This window comes from Sus scrofa, chromosome 6 (assembly GCF_000003025.6).
Source record: "Sus scrofa isolate TJ Tabasco breed Duroc chromosome 6, Sscrofa11.1, whole genome shotgun sequence".
NCBI lineage: Eukaryota > Metazoa > Chordata > Mammalia > Artiodactyla > Suidae > Sus > Sus scrofa.
Window position 1 is genome coordinate 155,631,568 of NC_010448.4, and position 12,013 is coordinate 155,643,580.

The following is a 12,013-nucleotide window of genomic DNA, read 5'->3' on the forward strand; positions in this document are numbered from 1 at the left end:
ACAGAACACTGTAATCAGCTAGAATGGAAAAAATTAAAACCATTATAAAAGTAAAAACAAAAAACCCCCAAAAACAACAACAACAACAACAAAAAAGGTTTTCACCCTCTGGGGGGGAAAAAAAAAGAAGAAGAAGAAGAATCTATGTGAATTTATCGGGATTCTTGATCTATTTGGACTTTTTCTCATTATATTTTGCTTTAAATTTATTGTGAAATTTCCTTTTCCTTTTCTGCCTTCTTGTTTAATATTTAAACTTCCTCATTGACTCTTGTCCTTCTACTGGTTGATAAGTTAAATACTCTATTTCTACTCTTTTCAGTGGTTACAGTTAAATTTTGACATCTATGATTAACTGTGTGATGATACTTACAGTCTCTGGCCTGCCTCTAAATGATACCTGAGAATAATTCCCACAACCCTCCTTTGTGATCTCTTATATTATTATTTAATATTTCAGTTCTATTTTATTCTTAAATTTTTACAAATTAGTCATTTTTACAGTCAATATCTATAATTATCAATAGTTTTATTAATTTCTTTGATCACTGTCATTTCACTTTTTTTTTTTTTTCGCTTTTTAGGGCCGCCCCCACGGTATATGGAGTTTCCCAGGCTAGGAGTCGAATCAGAGCACCAGCCACCACCTATGCCACAGCCATAGCAACACAAGGTCTGAGCTGCATCTGTGACCTACACCGCAGCTCACGGCAACGCTGGATCCTTAACCAACTAAGCAAGGCCAGGGATCAAACCCATAACCTCATGGTTACTAGTTGGATTCATTTCCATTGCGCCACAATGGGAACTCCCTCATTTCTTAGATGATTCCTCATTATTTGTTCAATTTCTTTTGATGTATTTCAGCCAGGATGTGAGCAGTAAGTACATGTACTGGTACTCTGAAAACATCCTTGTTTTTCTCTCACCTTTGAATGATAATTTATCTGAAGAGGATTGTACATTGACCTGTCTTTGCCCAGTGCCTTAAGATACTCACAATCCCCACCATCTGTTGTTGCTAATGAGAAATCCATTGCCAGTCTGGCTGCTTTTCCTTTGTAGATAATCTGTCTTTTTTCTCACACAACTTTTACATTTTTTTTCTTTGACTTATTCTGGTTTATTACAAACTGTAAGCCTGTGGATTTATTATTGAAGCTGCTTCAGTAGAAGGATTTGTTTTGCCTTGCAATATTAACGTCTTAGCTGTTATCATCTGAATATGGACTGCTTTTCATCGTCCTCTTTTTTCCCCCTTTTAGAATCCCTAGTACATAAATGTCAGACTTCCTTATTCTTCCCTCCCTACAGATAGCTCTCTTTTAATGTTTTTCCATGTCTTAATCTCACTATGCTACATGCTAGGTGACTTCCTCAGGTCTAACTAATTCACCAGTTCTCTTTTCTGCTCTGTCTAGTCTCCTTTTCAACTTAAATATTTTTAAATTTCAAGAACTTTATTTCTTAAAATTTTGCCATTTGCAGCAGCATGGATGGACTTGGAGGGGGTAGTAAGTGAAATAAGTCAGATGGAGAAAGACCAGTACTGTATGATATCACCTATATATGGAATCTAAAAAAATACAACAAGCTGGTAAATACAGAAACAGACTTACAGCTATAGAGAACAAACTAGTGGTTACCAGTGGGGAAGTGGGGACAGGGGCAAGATAGGGGCAGGGGATTAAGAAGTACAAATTACTGTGTATAAAAAATAAGCTACAAGGATATACATTATAACACACAGGGAATGTAGCCAATATTTTATAATAGCTGTAAATGGAATATAACCTTCAAAATTGTGAATCACTGTGTTGGCATCTGACACATAATATCATACACCACTATACCTCAATTTAAAAAATTAAATTTTAAAAAGAACTATATTTGTGATTTCTATAATTCCTCTCTCCTTTCCCAAATCTGTGTTTTTTTTTTCACTTTGTTGTTTTCCTAATGGCTTTTATCTTTTATTCCTCATTTTATTTCTTTGAACACTTAAAACATACTTTTGTGTGTGTGTGTGTGTGTGTGTATCTTTTTTAGGGCTGCCTCTGGCATATAGAAATTCCCAAGCAAGGGTTCAAATCAGAGCTACCTGCTGGCCTACAACACAGCCACAGCAATGCAGAATCTGAGCTGTGTCTATGACCTACACCACAGATCACTGGCAAAGCCGAATCCTTAGCCCACTGAGCGAGGCCAGGGATGGAATCTGCATCCTCATGGATACTAGCTGCATTCATTGCTGCTGAGCCACAATGAGAACTCCAAAACACACTTATTTTAATGTCATTTTCATGTCATCCTAATATTTAATTCTCCCATTCTTTAGATATGAGTGCCTGCGGTGGTTTTCTCCTTGTGTGATTTGCAGTTTTTCACTGTATGCTTATTTTGAGTGGGAACCACTTCCTTTGGAAACTGTAGGTGCCAAAGGTTGTGGGAGTATCTTTACAGAATGATTTCAGATTTCCTTTCCAGACCGGCAGCCTGGGGGGTGGGTTGTTCGGATTTCCAGTAGCAGTCCTGGCTTTGTGCCTCAGAAATACACAGATCCTATGCATTTAAAACCCCTGCTTGGTCTCAGTAGACACAGAAAAAGCTTTTGACAAAATCCAACATCATTTCTGATAAAAACCCTTCTGAAAGTGGGCATAGAAGGAACCTACCTCAACATAATAAAGGCCATATATGACAAACCCACAGCTAACATCATTCTCAATGGTGAAAAGCTGAGAGAATTCCTGCTGAGATCAGGAACAAGACAAGGATGTCTGCTCTCGCCACTACTATTCAACATAGTATTGGAAGTCCTAGCCGCAACAATCAGAGAAGAGAGATAAAAGAATCCAAATTGGAAAGGAAGAAGTAAGACTATCACTATTTGCAGATGACATGATACTATACCTAGAGAATCCTGAAGATTCTACCAGAAAACTGTTAGAGCTCATCCATGAATTTGGCAAAGTTGCAGGATACAAAATTAATACACAGAAATTGACTGCATATCTAGATACTACCAATGAAAGATCAGAAAGAGAAATTAGGGAAGCAATCCCATTTACCATTGCATCCAAAAGAATAAAATACCTAGGAGTAAACCTACCTAAAGAGACAAAAGACCTGTACTCTGAAAACTAAGACATTGATGAAAGAAATCAAGACACAAATAGATGGAAAGACATACCATGCTCTTGGATTGGAAGAGTCAATATTATCAAAATGACTATACTACCCAAGACAATCTACAGATTCAATGCAATCCCTATCAAATTACCAAGGACATTTTTCACAGAACTCAAACAAAATATTTTAAAGTTTGTTTGGAAGCACAAAAGACACAGAATAGCCAAAGACATCCTGAAAAAGAAAATTGGAGCTGGAGGCATCAGGATCCCTGACTTCAGACTATACCACAAAGCAACAATCATCAAAACCATATGGTACTGGCACAAAGGCAGAAATATAGATCAGTGGAACCAGGATAGGAAGCCCAGAATTAAACCCACACACCTACAGCCAACTAATTTGTGACAACAGAGGCAAGAATATGCAATGGAGAAAGGACAGCTTGTTCAATAAGTGGTGCTGGGAAAACTGGACAGCCACATGGAAAAGAATGAAATTAGAACACTCCCTAACACCATACACAAAAATAAACTCAAGATGGATTAAAGACCTAGATTTAAGACCAGACACTATAAAATTCATAGAGGAAAACATAGGCCAAACACTCTCTGACATAAGGACAGCAACATCTTCTCAGATCCACCTCTTAGAGTAATGACAGTAAAAACAAAAATAAACAAATGGGACCTAATTAAACTTAAAAGTTTCTGCACAGCAAAGGAAACCCTAAACAAAATGAAGACAACCCACGGAATGGGAGAAAATCTTTGCAAATGAATCAACTGACAAGGGAAATCTCCAAAATTTATAAACACCTTCTGCAGCTCCATACCAAAAAAACAAACAACCCCATCCAAAAATGGGCAGAAGATCTAAACAGACAGTTCTCCAAAGAAGACATACAGGTGGCCAAAAAACACATGAAAAGATGTTCAACATCACTCATTATTAGAGAAATGCAAATCAAAACCACCATGAGGTACCACCCTACACCAGCCAGAATGGCCATCATCAAAAAATCTACAAACAGTAAGTGCTGGAGAGGGTGTGGAGAAAAAGGAACCCTATTATACAGTTGGTGGGATTGTAAATTGGTGTAACCACTGTGGAAAACAGTATGAAGATTCCTCAGAAAACTAAAAATAGAACTACAGTTTGATCCAGCAATCCCACTCCTGGGCATCTATCCAGAGAAAACCATGACTCACAAAGACGCATGTACTCTGATGTTCACTGCAGCACTAGCCAAGACATGGAAACAACCTAAATGTCCATGGACAGAGGAGTGGATCAAGAAGATGTGGTACATATATACAATAGAATATTACTCAGCCATTAAAAGGAACAAAATACCAGCATTTTTACCAACATGGATGGACCTAGAAATTGTCATGCTAAGTGAAGTCAGCCATACAATGAGACACCAACATCAAATGCTTTCACTGACATGTGGAATCTGAAAAAAGGACAGACTGAACTTCTTTGCAGAACAGATGCTGACTCACAGACTTTGAAAAACTTACGGTTTCCAGAGGAGACAGTTTGGTGGGGGTGGGGGATGCGCTGGGGGTATGGGATGGAAATCCTATAAAATTTATTAGTGATGATCATTGTACAACTATAAATGTAATAAGTTCATTGAGTTAAAAAAAACTGAAAATAAAAATAAAAATAAAACCCCTACTTGGGGCTGGGATTTTAGAGTCTCTGCCTTCTCACAGGCGACTCTTTTCATTCCAGCAGCCCATGTCAGATGGCAAGCTTCCCTGCTCATTCCCTGGGAAGGGGTGCGGTTCTTTTCCAGAATTAGTTTTATAGATGGGAGGGCATTTTGTGACCCTGGACCTTATACCCATCACTCAGGGCCAGCTCCCCATGCAAATGAAGCCTGTGACTCATACCAAGTGACATTAAATCTCCAGCCACCCAGTCCTGGGATCTTTATTTGATCCTAATTTCCCGTAGCATCCTTTGGCTGCAGTTCTCATTGACATCTTTCATTGTGGGTTTCCTCTCTCTGTCTGGCACCTGGGGAGTTTTACCTTATTGATTTCTAGGTGAGTTATGGGTTCTTGGTAGAATTCTTTGCATTGCTATACATCAGCTAGAATCCCTGTGTATTTCAAGTAGGGGTGGTGTGCCTCCCATATCTGTTTAGGTCACCATGTGGGCCAGACAGACTTATTATTACTTCTCAACTGAGGACAAAAATAGCCTGAGTTTGAAAATATGTTCTAAAAAATGTTTCGCTTTAAGTAACCTTTTTTCTCCACACTTCTCAGTGCTGAATTTGAAGAACCACATAATTACGAGACAACAATTTCCTATCTGAGACACTCTACCGACTCCATTAACCTGTGCACCGCAAAAGAAATTGCTGATTGTAAGTCTGCTAAGCCAATTAATATAGTGACCCCGTATGGAAAAAAATGTGTCCAAAGTGGTATTTTCCCCCTCGCCAATTATAAGTTTCCAAATTCACAGCCATTATGCTTTACTCTCATTTCCTTTTTCCCCCCTTGCCTAATCTTTTAAAATATAAATAAACCCAGTTAAGCATCAGTGCTACCTCACAGTTCCTGTGTTAGCTTCTCTCTTCCCTCTTCTGTTTTCTCCTTCACCAGTCTACTTAGATGCTTTACCTTCTATGGATATGTGGAAGGGAAAATCAGGATATGGCGATCCCTTTTTCCTCCTTCTCCTCCTGTGGAAACTTCATCTCTCTTCTTGTGGTGTCTATCTTGAGTCTCTTGGTAACTCCCTGAATGGAGAGGGCGATAACAGACTGCGAGCGTTAGGTCCTTGTATTTAACCTTAATAAGAAGCAGAGGATTCATTTAATGAATCTGACCACTGGCTCAGAGCAAAATCTTCCAGCCTCAGGTATTGCTGACAAAGCTCAGACCTTCCTGTGAAAAAAGAGACCCTCTCAGGGAAGAAGATGAAGTAGGGACTCATAGCATTTCTACCCGTTTGTATGTCTTTGTTCTGTCTATAAAATCAGCCAGTTCTCTACAAAAGGCGTAAGTATTAGTGCTGGAATAAACACGAGTATTGATGGAGCCCAGACTGTGGGCCATGGTTCTGTGTTAGGTCCTCTGTGTATGTCCTTGCTGATGTAGCAGTTGTATTCACTGCTTTTAGAGACAGAAAACTGAAGATCCGAGAGATTGAGTTGCATAAGGTCGCACAAGTCATATGTGGTAGGGCTGTAATGGGCAGCGGGCTTAGACTGTCTCTCAGATCTATGCTCTTTCCACAGTTTTATCCTCTTCTCATTCAAGGACATTTGCCTTTCCTGCAAGGAGAGTTAGAGAGAGAGCATCTTGTGCAACCTCTCTATTGTGCAGAAAAGAAGCCCAGAGCTCTGGGGAGGAAATCATTTGCCTTGGAATACAGAGTTAGGAAGTTCACAGGGTAAGAGTTAGAACCTGCTGAAATTTTTCTCACCTCTCCCAGGAAATAAGGGATTGAGGAACGACTGGAAAAAACTCTCCTAGACTGGGAAAACTCTAGGTTCTCCCATTTGGCTTATAAAATACTAGCCATAAGAAGTGGAACTCCTGTCCCCATCAACCCAGAAAGCAATGCTTCTCCATATTTGGGGTGTCCAGGCTCACCTTAAGAGCTCAGCTTCTCAGATTCTGATGTTCACATACATTACCTAGGGATCTTGTGAAAATGCTGATTCTGGTTCAGTAGCTCTGGGTGGGGCTGAACGTCTGCATTTCCAACAAGTTCCCTTGTGACCCTAAAGCTGCTGGTCCACAAACCGCCTTTGAGTAGAAAGGCTGTGGGCCCCATTTGGACACCTTCCAACTGCATGCCTCTCTACAAAACTAATATCACAGGACCAGGGGGATGCTGTAGTCAGAGCCTGTACCTTCTTTCTCAGGACCACATGAGACCCCCAGAATTCCCTCCCACAGGTGGCTCCCTCAGACCTGGTTTGGGTCTCTCCCCTACATCCTTCCTCTTGGGACAAGAAGGGCTGTTTATGGGGGTCAGGGGAAGATGAGGTTGACATACACAAGGCCCCTTGTGTGTAGGGTGAAGCTGAAGGTAGAGAATGGAAAGAAAGCTGCACAAGAGGCCTGCATTTGTTCTCTCCAGGCCACAAATGTTCAAGGTGGGCTTGTCAGGGGCATCATTTGAGGTTCCCAAAGAAGGAACCACTAACCCGGGCCTCTCTTCAGTCTTTCACTGAGGAATTCTTTATGTCCCTTAGTGCTTCTAAGGAGGCAAGTGTTTATGACTGAAAAGAGAAAGGGCTCAGAAAATAAGCCACAGATGCAACTGAGAGGTACCTGAGCATAGGGTAATAGGAAAGGGCTAGGATGGGAGGTACCTGAGCATAGGGTAATAGGAAAGGGCTAGGATGGGAGGTACCTGAGCATAGGGCAATAGGAAAGTGCTAGGGTGGGAGAATGGTAGTGGTGGTGAGGGCTTCCCCTGCCAGGAGGGCATCCTGGGGGGATAGGAAGAGGTCTTCCAGGGCTAAAGCAGCCAGGGAACTGCAGCCTGGGATCAAAAGGGTTCTGTACATCCCCCACTCTTTTCCCTGCCCCTCTCTGAAGAGCCAAGATGCAGTTATCCTGTAGGAAAAGGAAAGGAAGGAAGCGGGCTACTGTACTCCCACCTGTCCCTGTTCACTTGACCCTTCCTCATGGCTCATCCTCTTTACACCACTTACTGGTTAATGATACATGAAACCTGTTTATTCATCTACAAAATGGGTAAAACATCTCCTTTGAGGAATTGTCCTGTGGACACATTTAAAGTCAAGTGAATTCTGCTCTGGGAAGATAGAACAGATGTGTTTTCCCTTGCACCCCTGATAAGTACAACTGAAACCCTTGGATATTATATATTTAAAGCAATCATACACATATATATCAGTACTTTAAATATTATATATTTATTTAAATATATATATAAAGTACCTATATATAACATTTAAAGCACATATATTTAAAGCACATATATAGTATATTTAAATATTATACAATATTTAAATAAACTCTGCTCCTGCTTTAATATTATTAATAATACACTTACTACTAATAATAAATTATTGAATTAATAATTTAAATATCAAATATAAATATATTTAAAGCATATATATACACATATGATTCATATATGTGTATATATACGCTTTATGTAACATTTAAAATTTATATATATAAATACATATACACATATATACATATTTATGTACATTTTTATATACAAATGTAAGAAAACTCAAAGACTCTGAAGAGGTAGGAAGAAGGTAGACCAGCCAGGGACCTTGGGACCCAAGGGAGGATAGATGGTGAGTTGTCTGGATTTTCTTCTTGCTTCATATACCTGAGCCTTGGAGCTGAAGAAGCTGGCAACCCAGAAACATCAATGGGCACAGACAAAACAGCTCCAATAGAAGCCTGCTTTTTCAAGCCAAAGGGCCAGGAAAAGGGAAGCCTAGAAAGACAGAAGGCCTGTAGACAACAACTATTCTACCCGAGCCAAAATCACAGAAAATAACTGCTTTCTCCCACCACCATTGAGCACTGGAACTTTCATTAGGCTGTGTTGATGCACTCCAGCCCCTCTGCTGAGGCGGTTTCAGAGAAGGCCAGGTAGGGAACTGGGTCTTTCAAACCTGCCAGGGTAACAAAACACCTACAGTGAAGGCCAGTGAAGCCACACGGGGAGCATGGATTCCAGCCCCTGCCCAGCAATAACAGGGTGCCCCTTCCCCGCCCTGCTGGATAGCGTCACAGAAGACTTTGAGGAGAGTCGGAACTTGCACAACCACCAGGAGTAAGGCAGCCACCACTGTGTGGTTTCTGCAGAAGCCGTCTTGGAAGCAGTAGGAGTACTCCTCCCCAGCCCAGCCAGGGTGTCATCAGCAGAAGCGGAGTGGGGAGCTGGTGCTCCCAGCCCTGCCCTGCAGTGATGAGAGCCCTTCCCTTACTTGGCTTTAAGGAGGCCAAGAAGTAGGGACCCAGACTTCTACCCCCACCTGTCAAGAAAAAGGCAGTCCTTCCCACTTCTGCTGAAACAGAAGGTTTAAATAGGATCCAGAGGCTTATAGCATGATACTGCAAATGTCCAGGTTTCACTAGAAAACCACTCATCACCCCAAGAGCCAGGAAAATCTCAACTTGAATGACAAGAGATGATTGATAGATGCCAACATCGGGATGACTGAAGTGTTAGAATTTTCTGACAAAGACTTTAAAGCCTCTATTATAAAAAATGCTTCAAGGAGCAATGATGAACTTGGTTAAAACAAATTGAGAAAAAAAATCTTACCAAAGAAATAGAAATAGCCTTTTGGACTGTGCTTCCTAGGATCACAGATTGTCCTAAAGGGTCCTGGAGACTTCAGCCAGAGATAACTTCAGCCAGAGAAGTTCTGTCTCTGCTCCTACAGTATTGTGTTTAAATGAGTGACTCCATGTAGTTCCCGCTGTGGCTCAGTGGGTTATGAACCTGACTAGGACCCATGAGGATGCAGGTTCCATCTCTGGCCTTGCTCAGTGGGTTAAGGATCTGGTGTTGCCGTGAGCTGTGGTGTAGGTCACAAATGTGGCTCGGATCTGGCATTGCTGTGGCTGTGGTGTAGGCTGGCAGCTGCAGCTCTGATTCAACCCCTAGCCTGGGAACTTCCATATGCCATGGGTATAGCCATAAAAAGGAAAGGAAAAAAAAGTGAGTGACTCCATGGCTAAAAGAAAGTTTGGAAAGCCATTTCCTAACTGAGTGGCCCTGGGCATGTGACTTCATGTCTCTGGGGGTCTGTTCCTCATTTGAAAATCGGAATATGAGAAGTGATTATCATGAAAAGAAAGTTAGCCATTTTTCTTATTGTTTTTATAATATTAGTAATAACTGTCTCACTTCCAGGTGGAAAAGAGGTGAAGGGACTTTTCCCAAGTCACACAGGGAGTGAGGACATGGAGAAAGAGCTGAGGGCCTGGATGACATGCCCATGTTGTGACACTAGCCATTGGAGGGTTGCTGATATTTGTCCTTCGTCTCCCAGCAGGTGCACAGCTCTTCAGTGGAAAGGGTTATGTAAACTGCCTGTGGAAAGCGAGCGAGGGCTCTAATGCTTTGAGTTACATCCTCCTATTATAATTCCTGGTCTTTTCCTGTCCCCCTGGGGTATGGTCTTTTGTACTTTATATTCCTATCTTGCGGACACATTTTGATGGCAGAACTTGCCATTGAGGAACCTCCACTTTGCTAAAATACAGTATCAAGTTATGAATACATTATTAATTGTGTGCATGTTACCCTTGTTTACTCTTAGCAAGTCAGTCTTCTCTGAGCCTTGATGGTTTCTAAGACAGAATAATAATATCTGCCTCCCCACCAGGTGGTAGATAGAAGCAAAGAGATCATGATTTGTTAATTCTTTCAAAACACAGAGGGTTTGGTGGAGACTTGGAGGAGGGAGAGAGAAGGAGATTATCATTTTGAAAATTGGGAAATCCATGCGTGGGTCAGTTTTGTAAACGAAAGCTTCAGGACTCTAGCAGCAAGAAGGAAAGGAACAGGAGAAGTCCCATGTATTATGCATGTGTATTCATTACCAGTAGGGGGAAACTTTTACAATTTTTAAGCAAAGAAAAATTGGCAGTTTTATCCAAAAACATGACACTTTCTGCTAGGTATACATTTCTTTCATCATTTCCTCTGATTTCCCCCATTGACTCTAGAAGGCAGGTACCAATGGGCCCCATATCACAGATGAGCAATCTGAGGTTCAAAAAATGAAATAATTTGTCTGCAGTTCCACAGGTAGGAAGTGGCAGGGTTGGGCTCTGCACCCAAATTCTTGCTCCTGCTTGTGTATGTATTTGTTGATGATTAAGTCTGACACCATGTCTTTAAAATCCACAGAACTTTGGGGAAAATCTAAAAAGGTATTCAAGCCTTAGCTGGTGTTCAGTCTCCTCTTTTCAAGCTGGGCTGAGGAAACCAAAGACTTGTGGAGGCAAACACAGTGAAATTCATTTTGCTGAAGTGGAATTTGGACTTCTGTTGCCTTTTTTTCCCCCCTTTCCCTTGCCTTTCAAGTTTCCTCGCTAATTGCTACCGCGAAATTGCAATCCTTTCTCTTAATCATGAGGTGTGAATCCATTTACCAAAAAAGAAACTGAAAATTGTTTCCAATGCTTTCCTTGACTATACACTCCATCCTGGAAATCTCCATGAAAATTAAACCACAATCAATGACCTGAGAATTTCCCAAACCAAGTCGTCCATATATCGATGTTCAGAAGGTGGAGAAAACTGAACTCTGCCATCTTTCACAACTGCTTTAATCCTGGGTCCTGTAAGAAATGGGTACTATAAGAAACTGACAGTAAGAAAATAACATCATATATAATTAATATAAGACTATAAGAAAATAATTTTTTCATGTTTATTTTAGCAACGTATGAAGTCAGAATTGAAGAACTCCAGAAGGTATTGTGTCTTCTGTTCTTATCAGCTTTATAAGTAAAACAAGTGTGCAGAGTTGATTCTGAAGTCATTTCTTTCATGAGGGTGGAAACAGGTTTGTTTTGTGTTTTCTCCAGATTTCTCAGGCTTTTTTAGACTCCAGCTGCTAAGATTCTGAAGCCTGAGCCCTGCAGCATCAGAGACAGAAGAGGTGTTAGGATGGGAAGCGATCCTAATCCATTCCTGGCCCCTCATCTAGCGTGGCCAACACCAACTGGCCTTAATAAATTAGAGTTCTTGGCATGAGCCAAACATGTGTATCCCGGTCTTTCACGAGAATGACCAGACCTCGACCTCAGAAGGCATATTTTTCAGGCTTCTGGTGGGCACTGTGCTAGCACCTTGAATCTCAGGCTTCAATCCCATCTCCTGGCTG

At 41.0% G+C, this 12,013-nt stretch overlaps 1 protein-coding gene across 5 annotated transcripts in view; it reads left to right on the plus strand.

Moving 5' to 3' along the window:
• The window catches only part of C6H1orf168 (chromosome 6 C1orf168 homolog), a 117,819-nt gene that overhangs the window by 64,572 nt on the left and 41,234 nt on the right, over nucleotides 1–12,013 (plus strand). For all 5 annotated transcript variants that reach the window (XR_002345173.1, XM_021096577.1, XM_021096579.1 and 2 more), the window contains exons 5-6: nucleotides 5,418–5,518; nucleotides 11,567–11,601. Coding sequence is in view for 4 of the 5 variants with exons in the window: in XM_021096577.1 (XP_020952236.1) it covers nucleotides 5,418–5,518; nucleotides 11,567–11,601 (136 nt within the window). In the remaining variant the exon portion in view is untranslated. The remainder of the gene's footprint in view (nucleotides 1–5,417; nucleotides 5,519–11,566; nucleotides 11,602–12,013) is intronic.